Genomic DNA, 19,455 nt, shown 5'->3' with positions numbered 1-19,455 from the left:
AAAACACAGTCAGGCCAGACAGAGGCTGTGGTGCTGTCCTCTGGGTCTCACCCACACAGGGCACTCACCATTTACATAAAGTGGTACCTCTCGCTCAGCCACTCCGATTCGAGGCACAATGGCCCGACAGGTATAGGTGCCAGCATCTGCCTGGGTCACTGACTTCAGCAACAGCTGATTGCTGTTACTCAGGACCTGGGCAGAGAGATTAGCCTTGGGTGGGGAGCCAGGAAGCCCGAGCCCCTAGGTTGGTGAGGGCCCCGCATCAGAGGCATGGGAAAGAAAGCACGAAGGGCCACAAGTGAATTCCCAGAAGGTAACGAGCTCCTGAGTCTGGCTGATCCATGCCCCTGACTCTAAGCAGATGTTGGCTACAACTGTAAAAGGCTACAGTCCTCTCTAACGATCTGTCAGGGAAACCAGTTTACTCTGAAATTCCTTTATACAATTCTGGCCCAAACTGCTGAATATGGGTCTTTAGACTCGTGCACTTCAACTTCCCCGTGCACCATGCGTGCACTGAATCTCTGACTACTGCCACAACACCACCTGCTCCCTTTATCCTCTCCACCCTGAGTTCTATGCAAAGTCCAGAACGGGTACGGCTGATTGCAAGTGTTCTCTCCCAAATCCCAAGACCCTAGAAATGTTCCAGTTTTGATCTGAAAAAGCAAGCGTAACCCTTCCCATTGTCTTAACTGCTCCAGGATGTCCGTGTCCCTTCCTCCCAGCACTCAGCACAGGCAGCGAGAGGTTTACCATGTTTGAGTCCTTCTTGGTCCAGGTGAGGGTGAGTGGGGGGTTCCCAACCCAGACACAGGTGAGGGTCACATCAGAGCCAATGTCTGTGGTTGTGGGCTTTGGGTCAACTACAATCCGGGGGGCAACTGAAGAAGAGAGAAGTGGCCAGTCAGAGTCACTAGGGTCTGAGTGCCAACTCCAATCTGTTCTTTTTCCTTTCTTATCTACTCTACCTCCCCGTGTTTATTTCTATCTCGCCAGTTTAGTGAAACTTTCCCTCCCCTGTACCCAAGGACGCTCCATCCCGTGCCTCTACCCTTCCAGCCACTCACAGTGAACATTCACCAAAGTGCTGACGTTGGTGCTCCCCACTTTGTTGTAGACCTCACAAGACACAGGCTCCGTGAAGAAGGAGTAATCAACATTTGTCTCGTAACGACTCTCATGGGCATCTTCAATCAAGAACCCCCCCTTGGCCCACCTAGAGAACAAGGCAACACGGATGTAAGGTCAAAACTTGGGACTGTCTCAACTACACTCAGGGACAGTGGCCTCCCTAGTAACTCCGCCACCACTACACCAGTCTCGAGGGCCTATCCATTTATCACCGACACGGCACTCCCAAAGCCCAACCCTTTCACCTGTAGCCCAGGATCTCAGGGTTGGCTGTGGCCTGGCATGTAAAGATGACTCGCTCTCCCTCCTGCACTGTCTGCGGTTCAATGGACAGAGTCACTGTAGGAGGATCTGCAAAGCAGGGCATAGGAAGTCAGGGTCTTTCTGTACCGAGTTTCTCTCTTTCCTTAACAAATTTATTCATACCGCATTGATGTGAAATGAGAATTCAACTTTACAAGGTATCACCCTCACCCTTTCTACACAGAGCTATAGCCAAGAATGATACTGAAGAAACCAATTATCTAATGGATGTAATGACCGAATATGGCCACTGGGTGGCACTGCAGATTAGCTTAGTTTACTGTAAAGTAAGAGCATGGCTAACTAGAAGAAACGCATGAAACATCTGCCAGGGATGCTCCTGTGCCATAATTTCTTTAATATTCACAGTTTCAATAAGCAGATATAATACTATACTCAGTGCTCCATGTACCAACCATTATTGCCCATAGATCAAACCAGGAACTAAGGGGATTGTTGGTCCCGGGTTTCTCGGATCCTCATTCTGAGCTTCTAAAACTGCCTCAATTCTGTCCCCACCTCATGCACCCTCTCCAATACCCTACTCACGGTGTACATCGAGCTCAATGGATGTCTCCTTGCCATTGGGGATGGCCTCATTCATGCTCCGACAGGTGAACACACGACCGATGTCCAGGTCTGTGGGGTGGATGAGCAGCTGGCTGATTGTAGTCTCCCTTTTCCCATCCGTCAGTAGTTCCTGGGGAGAGGGAAAGATAGAGTAAGACTAAAGCCCCCTCCCCTGCTCTCAGTGAAACCGACTAAAGAGTGTCCCTTAACAGTGCAGTTCCTTCCCCCATTCTTTCTACTTTAAAGAAGTAGGCTATTTTAAAAAGCTCTTTGAAATTTACAGAAAAATTTCCCTTTCCTCCACCATGTGCCTCACTATTATACCTTACACTAGTGTGGAAAACTTTTAACAGACGTGGGTACCTTGCTGCTAACTGAAGTACACAGTGCATGTAAGCATTTACTCTTTGCAGTATAACTTCCTTCTGTGCAATGTAGCCTTACTCCTGGAACCCTTCCCAGGACGGCTCGGAACTCTGGGATCTTTCCCAATGGAACCGTTAGGCACCAGTGCTGCAGTGGTGACTCTAAGTGCAGTACGGCCAGATACAGCAGCCCAAAGACTCATGGGTCAGTGACATCCCAAGCCATTTTCCATGTTGTCACCTACCTGAGGCAACCACACTATGGAAAAGAATAAGACCTCTCATTTATATAGCCATGCAGACATCTTTGTGCGACCACAGCATCGCCCAATCAATCCAAAACACAGTGATATCTTAAAACTCATAGTCTGAGGTGAATAAGCAAACTAGAGAGTAGGCAATGAATGGTCTGGCTGCCAAGCCAATTTAAAAGAAGTAGCCCCTCCTCCTGGGAGAAAAACAACGGGTTTAATGGTAAAAATGTCAGGTCCCATGGGGGTCAAATAATCATTTATTAAATGGTACCACTGAGGCCAGGAAGAAGAGATGTGTCCAAGGACACAGAGGTCACTAAGAGCTAAAGCCAAAACCCAAGCTCTCCATCCTGGCACTCCGGGAACACAGGGGGCAGTTTCTTTCCCCACTGGGAAGTGTCTCCCATGGTGCCCAGCACAGGCATGGGTGCAAAGACATGCTGCTCACAGCTGGCAGAATGGACAGATGTTCCTCAGGTGCAGGTTCTGGATTCCACCAGCATCAGTTTCGCCATGTGATTACGGCTAAGTGACCTAATGCCTTTCACTGTCATGCCTGACATCTGAGAAAGTGCATGAAAACCCGGGCTTCCACAGAAAGGGATCAACAGGGCAGTCAGACTCGAGTACAGAATGCCAACTCTGCTGCTTGCTCTCTGTGTGACTTTGCACCAGGCACCCCTATATAAGTTGGAAGCAATGCCTACTTTATGGGACTCTTTTGAGTACCTAGCATACAGCCAGTACTTATGAAATGGCTGTGACCCTGGAAGTCCATTCCTTTTAGGAAAGGAAAGAACCGGAGCTGTGCCCGGGAGAGAGCAGGTTCTCACCGTGGTAGCCACAGCCCCCTCCTGTTGTGTCCCATCACGGAACCAAATGATGCTGGCAGCAGGCTTGGCATTAAAGGCTCGGCATGTGAGGTTGTGGGGGGTGCCTGCTTGCAGCAGAATCACAGGGCCGCCATCAATCCGTGTGTCCTCTGGAGGAACTGGAGGGAAGAGGAGAACAAAATCAGCTCAGGATGCAGCCAGCGGTGCTCCTTGTTCTCAGCAGATCAACGCCACCCTAGCCCAATTTACAATCGCTCTATCCAGTGCTTCCGAAGGGGCTTCACTCAGCCCCCAAGCTTTCTCGGCTTGCTGGTTACTCTTTCACAGCTGCTGTTACTGTCTGATGCTGTACACACCTCTATTACCCAAGGAGTTTGCTTCGGATGGAAACTATCTATCCTGCTTGGAATGGCCAGATGGGGAACTCTATCCATTACAGCTTTAGCAGGATATTTTCTCCATAGCAGTTAAGACTGTGCTGTTCTGCTCAAACACCTCTAGAGGCTACAACTGCCTGTGGCGAGGGTTCCAAACCCTGCTTGTCTCCTGTTTTAGGGTCCGCAAGCCACGTCCTGTAGTCCCTTACGGCCCCACTTTGTTTCTGCTGTTTTCTCCACGATGTGTGCCTTCTCTGGGTGGCTGTGGAAGAGTTACCACCCTGGGCAAATCCCAGACAAGGTGGAAAGCTTTATGTGCCCACCTGTGGCAGTTTTCAGCTGTTTTCTGCCCAGCACTTGCTTTCTATTGGTGACTTCCTCTCTCTGCCTCAATACCCTCGGAAAAAACAGGTACAAGTCTTAGTGGCATTTAAAAAGTCTCCACTGCATGGTTAAAACAGTCTTTGCTGTGTGCTTAAGGAACTGAGTTAGCTGCTATACATCTGGTTTTAAGAAATAAACTTTTTTTGTTCTTATACCACTGCCACAGGCTTCTAAATGTTTAGGTTGAGATCCCCAAGGCCAACAGTCCTAAGTTCTGTGAGGGCAGGGGTTCTTCTTCTTCTTTTTTTTTTTTTAAATAAAGTATCTATTCACTTACTATTTTGAGACAGAGACTCATTATGTGGTTGAGGCTGGCACTGAACTCATGATTCTCCTGCCTTCACTTCCCAAGTGCCGGGATTAGAGGCTTGAGGCATTGCATCCATTTCTTCCTATTAACTCTTACCAGCAATATCAGTCAGAACTTGGAGGCCCTAGGGGCTATCGACTGACCAGGCCATTGATAGGATAAAGTCAGAAAGATTTTAATAATAATCTAGGTCCACTCGATGTTCAATATTCAGAAATGAGGAAGGATTTGCTTTTCTTCTTTCTGAGAAAGACACGGGAGACTGAGAGGTAACTTTGAGAGGAGACCCTTGAGGGGCGACCTTGGGAGGTCCGTGGAACTGGAGGCAGACAAGGCTGTCCCGGGGTGCTGGAGGTGTCGGTGCTGACACCGCTTTCTGGTCTGGTTAAGCATGTGGGGTGGCAGAGTGGAGAAGGGATGGAAGTTAGATCAATGCCTTCACATCCTGGCACCTCCCCTCACTCTCGTGTTCTTGTTGAACCCCTAAAGGCACTGAGTCTGTTTCTTCCTCAGAGACCTAACAAAGTCCGTCCATCGAGCCTACGTGAGGTCAGTGAGGTACTGCACACAGAGTGTGGCATGCAGGGAACTGTGTTGTGTAAAATGTGCTGCTTTTACTGTGATGAAAGGGTTCTGGCTTCCACCCACCGCTCTCCCTCTTTCCTGCTCCCTGGTATATACAGTTCCAGTAATGGGGCAGAGTTGTGGTTGTGAGCAGAAGAAACTTGAGAAGTGGAGAAACGGGGAGGATCTCCTGGTCTGCCTGGCTCTCTACAGTTGTACCTTGTTACCATACTCAGGAACCAAGCCTCTATATGCTCAGAGATATTGGATCCCTGCTACAGAGAAAGCATTTTCTCCCACTGGTCTTTCTGCCCTTGTCATGTTTCTCTTCCCTTTGCTTGGAGGAAGACCATCTGGCACCAACTCACATTTCTCTAGAATTTTTCAAAGTCTTTGCTGTCAATTTTTTTATTGAGCTCTACATTTTTCTCTGCTCCCCTCTCTTCCTCTCTCCTCCCCTTCAGTCCTCGCTTATGATCCCCATGCTCCCAATTTACTCAGGAGATCTTGTCTTTTTCTAGTTCCCATGTAGATTAGGTCCATGTAGTCTCTCTTAGGGTCTTCATTGTTGTCTCAGTTCTCTGGGATTGTGATTTGTAGGCTGTTTTTTTTTTGTGTGTTTTTTTTTTTTTTTTTTTTTTTTGCTTTATGTTTAAAAACCACCTATGAGTGAGTACATGTGATAGTTGTCTTTCTGGGGCTGGGTTACCACCTCACTCAATATGCTGTTTTCTAGCTTCATCCATTTGCCTGCAAATTTCAAGATGTCATTATTTTTTCTGCTGTGTAGTACTCCATTGTGTAAATATACATTTTCCTTATCTATTCTTTGGCTGAGGGGCATTTAGGTTGTTTCCAGGTTTTTGGCTATGACAAACAATGCTGCTATGAACGCAGTTGAACACCTGTCCTTGTGGCACAACTGACACCCAAAAGTGGTTTTTCTGTGTCTTGAGGAAGGTTGTTTCCTAATTTTCTGAGAAATCCCCACACTGACATCCAAAGGGGTTGTACCAGCTTGCATTCCCACCAGCAATGCAGAAGTGTTCACTTTTCCCCACAACCTCTCCAGCATAAGTTGTCATCAGTGTTTTTGATCTTGGTCGTTCTTACAGGTGTAAGATGGAATCTCAGAGTTGTTTTGATTGCATTTCTCTGACGACTAAGGATGTTGAACATTTCCTTAAGTGTCTTTCAGCCATTTTAGATTCCTTTGTTGAGAGTTCTCTGTTTAGGTCTGTACTCCATTTTCTTAATTGGATTATTTGTTCTTTTGATGACCAATTTCTTGAGTTCTTTGTATATTTTGAAGATCAGACCTGATGTGGGGTTAGTGAAGATCTTTTCCCATTCTGTAGGCTGTTGTTTTGTATTGTTGACCATGTCCTTTGCTATACAGAAGCTTTTCAGTTCCAGGAGGTCCCATTTATTAATTGTTTCTCTCAGTGTCTGTGCTGCTGGGGTTATATTTAGGAAGTGGTTCTCTGTGCCAGTGCATTCAAGTGTACTTCCAACTTTCTCTTCTATGAGGTTCAATGTGGCTGGCTTTATGTTGAGGTCTTTGATCCATTTGGACTTTAGTTTTGTGCATGGTGATAGATATGGGTCTATTTTCATTCTTCTACATGTTGATATCCAGCTATGCCAGCTCTACTTGTTAAATATGCTTTCTTTTTTCCACTGGTTATTTCTGGCTTCTTTGTCAAAATTCAGGTGTTCAAAGGTGTGTGGTTAATATTCGGGTCTTCAATTTGCTTCCATTCATCCTCCTGTGTGTTTTTGTCTTTGCTATCAATTTTAAACCACGAGACAACTGACAATTTCTACCATTTACCCAGTGTTTACCTCTTGTTCACTAAAGTACCTGTGCATATGACTTCATTTAACCTTTATCATAAAATATCAAATCTCAGGAAAAAGTAGGAAGGTAGGAAAGAAGAAAAGGAGGAAGAAGGAAGAGAGAGAGAGAGAGAAGGAAAGAGGAAGGGAGGGAGGGAGGGCAGGCTGACAGTATTATGGTATATTTCCATGCCAGTGATCAGGGTCACAGTACAAAAATGACCAAGGTGCTGGAGAGATGGCTCAGAGGTTAAGAGCACTGGCTGGCTGCTCTTCCAGAGATTCTGAGTTCAATTCCCAGCAACCACATGGTGGCTCACAACCATCTGTAATGAGATCTGGTGCCCTCTTCTGGCATGTAAGCACACATGGAAGGAATGTTGTATACTTAATAAATAAATAAATCTTTTTTAAAAAAATGACCAAGGCACAACCTGAACCCAAGGCTTGGAATTCCCAGCAGTCCAGAGCTCTTTTCATTGCTAGGAGTCCCCCCCCCATATCCCCCTCCCCCAAATAGGAGGGAATTTGGCATGCAGACTCATTTATCTCTGTTCCTTACTCTTTTCTCTCGACTTCACTGACTTTGTGCTGGAGGGAGGGCAAGGATGAGAAGTGGAGGTCAGAGGAAAAAGAAGAGGGACTCACAAGCAGAAGGATCCATGCCCAAGGAAGCACAACAGAGTCACTGAGACCATGGGGGGGGGGGGGGGGCGCGGGATCTTAAGACCTGAAGATGGGCCACTGCTGGCTTCCCTTTTGTCCTCTCATTATTCAGATGGCCCAAGGCTCGCTGCAGTGACATCTACTCTGTCCCCTGCGCACTGTGGCTGGAGATCCGTTTTCAAAAGACAATCCATCAGGCCAGGCCGCGCCAGCTGCAAACAGGCTGGTCTCTGGGTCCAGCAGAGAATGCAGAGGAACAAGCAAAGTTCCCTAAACCACAAACCCTGCTGCTGTATAAATCAGGAAGAGTACTGATGCGCCTCCATCACCACAGTCCTCAGTGTGATTGGGGCAGAGGTCAGAGCAAAGGGTACCAAACTTACAGAAACCATAATACCCAGTAAAGGCAAGGACAGCACAGCCTCCTCCACTCTTGACCTGCTTTTAGTTTGGTTTGCTTTGTTTTTAAGTATAATTGACCGTGTGTGTGTGTGTGTGTGTGTGTGTGTGTGTGTGTGTGTGTGTGTGTAAACAAACCTGATTCTCTGTATGAGCCTCACATATGCACATGGCCACAGAAGCCAGAAGAAGGCATTAGAATCATCTGGAACTGGAATTCTCAGTGGTAATAAACCACCAGATGTGTGCCAGGCACTAAACTCAGATCTGCAAAAGTAGCAAATGCTCTTAACCACTGAGCTAACTTTCTAGTCCCTTAGTTTTTGAAGAAGTTTGTGTAAGGAGTTGTTGAGAGAGAACCAGGGAGGGGGAAGGCAAGGTTAGGAAGAGAGGAAAAGCTGGGGACATTGAAGAGGGAAGTGGAGAGGGGAGAAGCAGATTGGAGTCATTACTGAGCACGGTGAGTTTGGCCCGCCGGGAGCGCAGTGCAGCCTCTGTGGCCTGGCACTCATAGGAAGCATCGTCGGAGAGTTCGGCATCTGTGATCTCCAAGTTGTATTGACCAGCGTCCGCAGAGCCCACGACCCGGTACCGTGGCCAGGCTGCAGGGACAGAACGGGGAAGATCAGAGTAAGACCAAGTCTTGAGGCCTGGACCACGCTGTCCTCTCTACCCAAGGCTCATCATCTCCTCAGATCCTCCCCAAAGCAGAACCAGCATCCATTCCAGGTCAGTTCTCCCCACTTTGCCCTCTCCTGGGCACCTCTGGCAGGTGAGACTTTGAAGCACCAGACACAGACTCCGTAACTATTAAGCAGGAGGGGATAGTGAAGAATAAGCAGAGAGAGAGAGAGAGAGAGATTAGCAGATGAAATCTCCACAGCTGTTTATAGGTAAATGTTTCTCATGACAATAGCAAAGGAAGAGGAAGAAAAGAACAGGCAAGCAGGCAGGAGTGTGGTGAGAGGAGTGTGGGCAGTGGTAAGCACGGCCACCTCAGCACTTATGGACCACCTCTGTGGCCTGCAAGGAAGGAGAATGAGCAAGGTTTGCTGGTTCCTCAAAGGAGAACCCAAGTGAGATTTCTGCTTCTTTTCCAAGACATAGGGTGGGCTTCTGTATCTGCTCTGCCCTGCTAATAGGCTCCCACTAGCTCCCACCATCTGCTTTGCACTGCCCCCACCCCAGAGGCTATAGATTCTTCTGACTGCATATCTATTGACCTCTGTCTCTCTCATGTTCCCTCTCATCAACAACAGATCCATCACATTCATTTCTTTCCTTTTATAGAGTGTGCCATGCTGATTTCCTCAACCTAGACCCACAGCAAATAATCTCACCACCCTCAAAAATAATAAGACCAGAAGTCTTATCATGCTATAGTCCCTCACCGACTGACCTCATTGTGGTGCTTCATAGCTATCAATGTTATCCTCATAAAACACATCCTGCCACTCGGTGTAAAAACCAAGAGTGCACTTTTAAGATAGACAGACTGTGACTGTCAAACCCACTTCACAAATCAGCTAAACCAAGACAAAGAGAGCGACAAAGTGGTTTTTCTCAAGTCATTCAGTGGGCAAGTGGCCGAGGGGTAATGGGAGCCAGGTATCTCAGCTCTTTACCCTCTTTGCTGAGAAGTATTTCCAAGGGTCTCTGGACTTGCTTTGGGATATAGGAAGTTAGGGTGTTTGTCACTGGCTGAATTTTTGTGTTTTCTTCAGGACTGGCTACATAGCCTGTGCTTAACAAATGCTCGTGAAATTATTAAACAAGAAAGTGTTTAGGCTGATGTTAACAGCAAAACATTGCAAAAGGCAGACATGGACTGTGAAGGGGGAAGAGAAAAGCATGAAGTACTCCATAGGCGGACAGAGAATAGAGAACTGCTGTAATTATATTATAATTTCAAAAATAAAAAAGGAGAAAGGGTAGGCATAGCTCAGCATACCAACTATGTGGGGTGGGCTGGGCTGGCTTTTGCATCTCCTCCTGCTTGATCTGCCCGCAACACCCCATTGCTGTCTCCCTGACTGTGTCTGTCTAGAGCTCTCCTGATCCCCCAGGCCATACACTACCTCTCTTGAGCCAATCCACAATCTGAGGAAAGAGAGAGTTGCAGGGTAAAGTGACAGACCTCAGAAGTCAATAACAGGATAGAGAGAAGGATGGGTAGCAAATACGGGAATCTAGGCCAAAAGTAGGGAAGAGGATTTCCAGATGCTGGGTTAGGGGTCAAACTCAAGGCTGTGAGCCACGATAGCATGCACTCTAATAAGGCACAGTCCCAGCCCACCACTCACCTTTGAGGCCCTGGCCCATGCCAAGAGCCAGCCCGTCCTTGGTCCATTGTACAATCCCAGAGTAGTTGAGGAGCACACACGGCAGCACAGCCCGCTGTCCAGCCACCACAGTCTGATCAGCTGGCTCCTGGCTGAAGCGAGTCTGGGTCCCAGGTAAAGCTAAAACTAGCAGCCGGTAAAAAGAAGGGTGAGAAGGGCTCCACCAAAGTCCCTTGCAGGATTCTACTCTCATCCTTCAGTCCGGGCCATGCCTTCCCACACAAGATGCCACGTGCTCCCTTTACGCCTCCCTGTCAGGGTCCCAGAGACAGGTCTAAAGTTCTGGAGGGTTTAGCAATCACAGAAATGGTTTGGCATTACCTAAAGATCTTCGGATTGGGCCTGACCCAGTTTTGAACACTGAAGCCCAGAGAATCACACTTATCTAATGATCACCCACTGAACAAATAATAGAGCTAGGGTTAGACTTCAAGCCCTTGCTATCTGGTCCAAGGCTGTTTTATAAAACCTTTTCTGCATCTGATGCCTCCCTTTAGACACTTAGGTTTGTGAGTGATAGATTCATAACAGATGACTATAATGCCACAATCCCTTCCATGCAGTACAAACCAACAGATGTTCGGCTTTCCCATGTACAATGTGTCTACTTGAATGCACAGACAACTCCAAGGTGACAGTGCATCCAAAGCCAAATAGACCTGAACCCTCTTGTCTGCATACTGGCTCTGTTCCATTGTTTATCCTTGACCCAAGGGCTAGAGCACAGGGATGAACCCCCAAAACATCTGCATGCACACACCCTCCTGCATCTTGGGAGCTGAGACAGTGGACTTTGTTCTATTCTCCCTCGAGCTCCAGGAGCTACACATGGCTGCCTGGCTGGCAGCTTGTCCGGGAGCATTTGATGAGAGAACTGCAGAGTAATTGCCTTTAATTGTGGAGTCTAAATGGAGTAGGGAATTGGATTGCAGATTTCTTCTCTCTTGCTCCCACCAACAGGCTTGCTTCATCACTGGCTGGTCCCAGTGGTAGGGCACGCTGCACACTGGGCACAGTATAATGTGAGCATTAGTTTCTTATACTGGACAAAAGGGAAGGAGAGGGGCTGATGAGGGATCAGCAAAGGGTTAAATTGGAGGCTTCCTTGCCCTAGCTCCAATAGGTCACACCAGGCAATCAAAATAAGCTCTCTTCAAAGCTTAGATTCTGGTTTACCTTTTCTTCCAGCTCAGAGTCTATAGAGGCCACAACCCCCTAATCCAAGTCCTTTCAAACTCAGCTTCTCAATTCATTCCTTCCCAAGTCAAGACCTCCCTTTCATCCAGTGTATAGGTTTCACCCCACTTCTTAATCTGAATCAAACACAGGGCCCTCTACCACTGAGCAAAAGCCAAGCCCTGGGTCCTAGCCGACCCACCCCTTTCTTCTCTCCAGTTCCATATCTCCCCTTCTTTCCAAATTTGTCCCCACATTCTCCATTCAGGAAAACCATAGCCCCTGTGCAAGCACAGATTGTCACATCACTCGATCTTGTGGCAACTCTGTCTACAGGGTTTCCTGTCCAAAGCTGTAGGGGATCAAGCTCATGTTTTTGTCATCGGGAGGTGGAAGACAACTTGTTGGTGGAAGTGTTTTCCCTATCTGTTCCATGAGAATAGAACCTCTGTCTCACACAAACACACACACACACACACACACACACACACACACACAACACACAACACAGAGTGGGGAACTGTCTTCTCTTTCTGTGTCTCCTGGGATCAGAATAGGACAGCACAGGAAGCACAGGACGCAGGCTTTGCCCTTGGTTAAATGCAACAATGCAGATCTTTGGATCTGCATGGGATTAGGACATTAGAAAAGGTGTACTTGTTTGTTTTTTTTTTTATTGTAAGTGGCTCCCCAACTTTGCAGACCTAATTTCCCCAGCTTGTCTGTTTCAGTAAGAAAAGCTAAGTCCCATTCACACATCCAGAGAAAAGGGTGACAAGTGCTGAGACCCTGCAGGCCAGGTCAGCAGCCTGGTGTTACTCACTCCAGCATTTGCGCTCATTATTATTTAAATTTATTCATATCCTTGCATGTTCTCTAGTGCAGCTAAATGCAACAAACTGTATCCTGTGTCTCAAGGCTCCTCGAGCCCATGGCAAGGATTTGTGACAGGGGCTTCTCCAGAGGACAGTGGGCAGCCGGCTGCATGTTTACTTGCAATGAGGAGCTGTATGACCCTGCAGTGGGAGGGTGTTGGGATGCACCTGGAGTCAGGAGACAAGGTCTTTCTAGAGTGAGAAGCAGGCAACCTTGGCCTGGTTCTTCCTTACCTGGATTTCCAGTTGCTCGCTGTAAGATGACAAGACTGGTATAGACTGCCAAAGACCCCTTCTGTTCAAATACTAGGAGAATTGGCTTAGGAGAAGACTAAGGTTTCCATGGTCCCTCTGCTCCTCTTCCTAACTGGGTAGCTCTGACCAAGTTACCTTCCAAAGTGCATTTTCTACTTGGGAATGATATGTCTCCCTCCCGGACCACTGTGAAGCCAAGTGTGGTGAGGTGGATGCAGGCCTACCAAAGTCCTTTGCATGTACCTACTAAATAGCCATGACCATTGTCTATCCCTGAGCAGTTAGACAGCTAGATACACGCAAAGGAGACTCTTGGGGGAAACATAAGAATGAGTAACAGAAGGGTGGTATCTGCTTTTCTGTGAATTTTGAAGTAAAATAAATTTTTGAGTCAGCCCTAGTTGAAGCAATTTGGTCTAAAAGCAGAGTGGAAGCAGTGGTGAGCAGAGTCCAACGATGAAGGAGGAGGGGCCCTCAGGATTTGAATCCGTGGAAGGACCACTTTCTGTACCAAAGTCTCAAGCAGTGGCACGTGTCCCCAAATAGCCCTGCAGCCGAGACAGCACACGAGGAGAAAACGTGATACTTAAGTCAACTCATGATGAGGGAAAACACAGTCTGATCTAATTAAGTTCTATTCTCTAAAGTCTACATGAGTTGGATATAGGTCACCCTTTAGGTCCCCATACAGGTCTCTGAAAAACACTCCTTCTTTGAGATTCAAATAGTCACGTCATCTGGGATGCCTTCCAAGATTACATGCACTGCCTCAGAGCCTATTCACTTCTTTTCTCTGCCATAGTGAGGACCACACTGCTCAGGTCAGCTACCTCAGGGCAGCTAGGGGCGAACTTTTGAGTCTGGACTGTGTCATTCACAGGCCTAAGTCACACTACAAGTGCCTGCCGGAACACTTAGAGCTGTGACACAGGGGTGTGCTAAGTTAGTCTATTCACAGATGGATTATTAGGAGCCAATACCCAAGTCCAACCTTGTGAAACTTCTTCAGGGAAAGCAGAGCACTGTCCTCTCCCTCCACTCTGCCCCATCTAAGTGAGACTGAAACATGCAAGATGTGGAAGCAATAGTGTGTTCTCTCCTGTGAGAGGAACCCTGAAAACTGGGATATGGTGTAGAGCTAGGAAGGATAACACTCAGTCTAGAAGGTTCTGTTGCAGATGATGAGGGGAAGTGGACAGGGGAAGAGAATGTCTGGAAAGCTCTGAGCATAAAGGGTAGTAGTGCCCCAAGAGAAGACATAGGTGTTGGTAAGTTTTAGAGTGTCAAGAAGTGCCAATAACCTAGAACATGTGACCTAGCGAGTGACACATCACAACTCAAGCATGCCTCTGAGGTCCTGGGTACCTGAGCTTAGTGAAGCCTGTTCTGAGCTGAGAGGGAAAATCTCAGTACTTATGTCTGGGTCTGTGAACATGCCCTCATCCATGTCCAGGAAGAGAACACGCAGAGTATAGCAACGCAGAGAGAAGCAGAAAAGCCATGGCCACAGACAGGCGAACACAGACTAACCTCCTGCTACAGCATCAAGTCAGCAGCCTTGAGCTTCTGATGGTATTTAAAGGGAATTTTCACTTCCATCCTGCTCCCTCCCAAACAAACTTCAGACTCTATCACAGATGAGGCAAGCCAGCTACAAAGAAGACAGATCATGATACACACACACACACACACACACACTTGATAGCTTCTGACGGTATTTAAAGGGAATTTTCACTTCCATCCTGCTCCCTCCCAAACAAACTTCAGACTCTATCACAGATGAGGCAAGCCAGCTACAATGAAGACAGATCATGACACACACACACACACACACACACACACACACACACACACACTCTTGATAGGGCATTAACGGAGGTACTGAAACATACACTGAGAAAAAGCCAAAACAGCTAAAGCTAGACATTCACACAAAGGCAGAGGGGAAAGGAATAAGGAAGGACCCTTAAGACCAATATGTCTGTAGTGTCCTAATGGGGCCAAGGTAGAAGAGAAGACGGGGAGAGTTACCTACCAAGAGAAACCAAGAACAGAGTGACTCCGGACCTACCTACAGAGGTGAGGTGGGCTCAGCCTCTTCTTCAAGTAAAGACCCACTGTCTGAGCAGTCTTTTCTTTCCTACCTCCATTGGCAATTCGAGAGACTCAGCGTGGGTTTTCCCTCAGGGCAACAGTGAACAGGGCAAATGAAGTAGGGAAGGGATTCACACTGGAGAAGTAAGGGGAGCAGAGGGACTGATCCCTTGCCACCGTACCTCTGTCTCATTCCTAGATCGCCTTCCTTCCGAGTTAACTGTCAACCCTTAGCACCACTTCTAGTCACAAAGCTCTTCTAGCCTCCTTGCTTTATTCTCCCACAGATTTGTCTGCACTTCTGGTTAGAGAACACACCACAACTGCCTCAGATTAAAAATTACTCATATGTGTTTTGTCTCCCCGCTCTCCTGTGAGCCCCTGAGAACAGAGGTTTTGATTTACCATTTCTGTTCATTCAGCCCCAGCAACACTCCATAATAATAAATACCTGCAATTATAACATGCTGACTGCGTGCCCCTCTGATGTCTTACAGACACTGTTCCTAGCGTTATAATCCGCTACACAGTGGTACTTATTACCTGCATTTTAAACAAAGGGGAATTGTGGGCTGGCAGAAATGAGATAAAAACAGGTGTCTCAGCTCCACAGTCGCTACTGTTGGTACCCTGTCACACTCTAGGAATATCCAATCCTGAAAATGAGTTGGATTCATGCCTCAGCCTGAGAAAGAGCTACTGGTAGCCTTCAGTTCTGCCCGCCTGCCGTTTCTGATCTCCACTTTACAGCTTAGACTTCATCTCCAGTCTGTTTACCTCTTGGGTAGATAGTGGCACTTGGGTCTGGGGTTTGGCTCCACAGCCGTGTAGCACTTGCCTTGTGTGCTATCGGCATAGGAGAAGCTTGGCAGGAATGCATGGAGGGAATGGTGAGCCCAGGGAGTTTCAGTGGCAAACAAAATAGCAGTCTTTAAGCCACCAATGACAACCTGTAGCGTGTGTGTGTGTGTGTGTGTGTGTGTGTGTGTGTGTGTGTGTGTGTGTGTAAATAGGTCCTGCATATGAAAGACTTGCTGTTGTACTTAGACTCGCTGGTACTGTTTATACTGTAATAAGAAATCACAGCTCAGAGACACCAGGACACTTCCCTGAGCCACACAAATGTTAAGGTTGGGATACAGTAAGCACAGAAAGAAACCAAGTTGTCCCAGGGATGCTATCTCAAGTAGTCCACTGCTGTCTTCTCCTGGGACCCCCTAGGCCAGACACTGATCCCCAGGTCTCTATACTCCCTCTTGATGTTATCTCTGCACTCCTTCGTCTAACACATTCTTTCCCCTTCTTCATGACTCAGGTCTGTCCTTCAGTCCCCTTCTCCATTATCATCCCAGCACTGGGGGGCTGGTCAGGTCAGTCTTTGTTCATGAACAAATTTCCAATCTCCTTTTATCTGCTGAGCCTAGCAAGGACAGAGAGTTCAAACCCCTTTTTGTTGTTGCTTTTTTTTTTTCTGGCACTGGGCATTGAACCCAAGTACTCATACATGCTAGGCAAAGCTCAACCACTGAACTATATATACCCCTTGCCCACAAACCCTAGTTTTGATGGAGAATTAGGAATTGACCCCTAGAGTTATACTATTTATGATGGACATGTTTATATCTTCTCACAATCATAAACTTCATATGGTCACACAGAGGCAAGCAAGCACATGTGTTCCCTTTCCTGTCCATGCAAACACCTCTCTGTGTCCTTGTGTGTGAATACACATCTGTCTGCTCAAGGGCAGTCTGCTCTCTGTTCTGGAGCATGTACCCTTGTAGCTGGCGACTGCTTGTTCATTTCCTGGCCACCCAGACCTGAAAAATCACATAGAAACTGTATTAATAATAACACTATTCCACCTATTAGCTCAGGCTTCTTATTAACTAACTTTTACATCTTAAATTAACCCTTTTCTATTAATCTGTGACTCACCACAAGGTGGTGACCTACCAGTAAGGTTCTGGCTAGCAGCTGGTGCCTTTCTCCTTCAGCAGCTACATGGCGTCTCCTCCACTCTGCCTACTTCCTCTGTATATCTCTGTTCGGATTTCCTGCCTGGCTTTACTCTACTAAGTCGCTGGCTGAAACAGCTTCTTTAATAACCAGTGGTAATAAAACATATTCATAGCATGCAAAGGATAATCCCACATCATGCCCTGGTGGTTATGTTCCCAGAGGCTAGCCTGAAAGGACCAACCAGAACCAGAGAGAGTGGGGACAAGCACATGGAAGCCAGGGAGTTAGGCAACAGGAGAAAGGGATGGTGGGGGCTGAACCCCGTCTCCCTGGATTTATCAAAGAGCAGAAATGAGCCCCATGGGCTGAAGCAGTTCCTGAGCACATCATTCCAGACCATGCTGCCTTTCAAAGCAAAGCCTTTGATTCACACTGACAGCCTCAGATGGAACTAAATCTCTCTACTGTCCCTCCCTCTCCTGCTTTCTCTCTCCTCATCCTGACAGGGTGTCCTTCCCCCTCCCAGCCATTCACTTACCACAGAGACTTTCACAGTGGATTCTCTGAGAAAAGAGGATTTCAAGTCTGTGGGATGGGCCAGCAAAGAAGGAAGGCAAAAAGAAAGAAAGATTTGTGCTTCTGATGAAGAAGAAGGAAGGGGAGTAAGAAGAGGAGGGAGAAGAGGAAGGCCATAGACAAGGCTGAGGTTGGTCAGAGTGAGGACAGATAACATAAAAGAGCAGAAAGCTGGGTTAGACACCCTGAGGCAGACCCTTGGACCAGACGTTCCAGAAAAGAGGCTCTGTGTCAGCTCAGCTGGGCAGGCAGAAAGAATCAAGGCCTGTTGCTTCTGTTCTATGTTGAGCCCCACCTAGAGTCCTTAAAATGGATGTGAGTGCCTTTTGAAGCCATGGCCTCTTCCTCTGACAGAAGAAGGCTTCACTTTGTGAGTTGGAAAACTTATAGATGTGCTTGGAGGACTGGTTAGGTCCAACCAGGTGCTATATGTAGACAGTGAAGAGAACAAAGAAGAGTCCGCAACCCAAGACTCGCGTCCAAATACTCAGAATTGTTGCAACATCTACCACCCTGTCCAGAGTCGCCCAGTGTCGCCTCCCTCTGTGAGTACAAAAACTCAGGTATAGGGGCCTCAAGTGTCTTCTTCACCACCTTTCTCCTCCACACAACCTGTGTGACCACAGAACTCCAATGCCATCTCCAAAACTGGGGGTAGAGAGAACAGCCAAAGGGTACTTTTTCCAGGCACCAGATGGGATTTTGCAAACGGCCAGAGCCTGGCCTGTTTCCTGGCTTAGAGCAGACCTCACAGGCCGGCTGGTATTTGCTGCGACAGAAGAGGAGGTTTATGAGTCTGGACCGGTGGATTCGTTTCCAGAGTGACAGGAAGAGACCCCTGAAATACAAAGGGCAGAATGGGGGCAAGGGACAGGCTTTACACAATTCTGCCAGGGAGAAGCAAAATTCCATGGATCAGAAATTTTCTCAAAAAGGTGTGGGTGGACTTGGTCTTGGCTTTGTCACCAACCTGTCTAACTCTGGGAAAGACACACCACTCCTCTGGGCAGTAGCTTTTAGGTATAACATGAAGGAGCTGAGTAATTTGGCCACAGGAACCCCCTGACTCGGGTTCTAAGAGACTATCATCCCTTGCCCAAGACTCGAGGCTATGTGCCCAGTCACCTTCATACTAAAGGAAACCTGCCTGTCTATGCCTATCTTAGTGTCCCCTTCACAGTAGAGTGTATGGGGGCGGCTGGGGGGGGGTGACAACAGGACATGGCAGAAAGGAACCAAGCATGATACCCAGGCTAGGAGGCAGAGGGCGTTCTTTGTTTTCCTCTATAAGGAAGTCCCACATTCCTACATTCCTTCCCACAGGGTCACAGTGAATCAACAGAGCAGAGAGAAAAGGCAAGCATGGACTCTGAGGCCATTTGCTGGTTAGGGCCAACTCACAAGGACACTGCTCTTGAAATGAAAAAGGCTAGCAGGTGTGGCTAGAAACTGTCCCACCTGTCCCATCTGGGCCTCCAGCCCCTAGGTACCTGGGCCAGACCTGCTCTGACAGCTCTATGCAAATATGGACTGGCAGGGGGCCCTGACAATGTTTTATAGAAAATACAATCATATGGAGAGCCAAGTGGGGTTGGCTGTAGCAGGTACAACAGACAGAAGCACAAAGGGGGTGGCAGGGCTCAGTGTCTGGCTCTACTAAAAACAAAACCAAACCCTGAATTTCCATTTGGTTCCAATAGGAAAGGAAAGGGAAGGAGGGAGAAGAGGCAGGAGGCCAGCAAGAACCCAGAGTGGAGAGGGAGAAGAGGGGAGCTAGAGAAAAGACAGAGAAATCCAGAGATGGGAGAAGGAGGAGACCTCTACTCTGCACTACCTCTGGGCCGTGAAGGCAGGGAAGCTGGCATGAACTAGAAAAGATTAAAACTAAGGCTATAGATGGATTGGTAGAGACTCCATGGAATATATGAAAGCTCAGGGCTCTATCCCAACACTCCAGAATTCTGGCAAACCTGGCATGGTAGTACGTCTATACTCCTAGAATTCAGAAGACAGAGAAAAAGCAATCAGGATCTTAAGGCCAGCATCAGCTACATAACAAATTAGAGACCAGCCTGGGCTACATGAGACTAGCTCAGAAAAAAAAAAATAACATCAGGCAACGAAAGAGAAAAGAATAGAGGTGAAGTGATGCTATGTTACAAAAGAGAAAAGAA

At 47.4% G+C, this 19,455-nt stretch overlaps 1 protein-coding gene across 1 annotated transcript in view; it reads right to left on the bottom strand.

The window, feature by feature from the left end:
• Kirrel1 (kirre like nephrin family adhesion molecule 1) overlaps nt 1-19,455 on the bottom strand; it is a 95,154-nt gene that overhangs the window by 8,617 nt on the left and 67,082 nt on the right. Inside the window, exons 3-10 of the mRNA XM_026784147.1 lie at nt 10,305-10,469; nt 8,454-8,603; nt 3,463-3,620; nt 1,990-2,140; nt 1,383-1,488; nt 1,074-1,222; nt 760-887; nt 69-195 (exon numbers count right to left, since the gene is read on the bottom strand). Of these exons, the coding sequence (XP_026639948.1) occupies nt 69-195; nt 760-887; nt 1,074-1,222; nt 1,383-1,488; nt 1,990-2,140; nt 3,463-3,620; nt 8,454-8,603; nt 10,305-10,469 (1,134 nt within the window). The remainder of the gene's footprint in view (nt 1-68; nt 196-759; nt 888-1,073; nt 1,223-1,382; nt 1,489-1,989; nt 2,141-3,462; nt 3,621-8,453; nt 8,604-10,304; nt 10,470-19,455) is intronic.

Source organism: Microtus ochrogaster, chromosome 21 (genome assembly GCF_000317375.1).
Source record: "Microtus ochrogaster isolate Prairie Vole_2 chromosome 21, MicOch1.0, whole genome shotgun sequence".
NCBI lineage: Eukaryota > Metazoa > Chordata > Mammalia > Rodentia > Cricetidae > Microtus > Microtus ochrogaster.
Note: the sequence above shows the minus strand (reverse complement) of the source record. Positions and strands in the feature narration are given on the sequence as shown.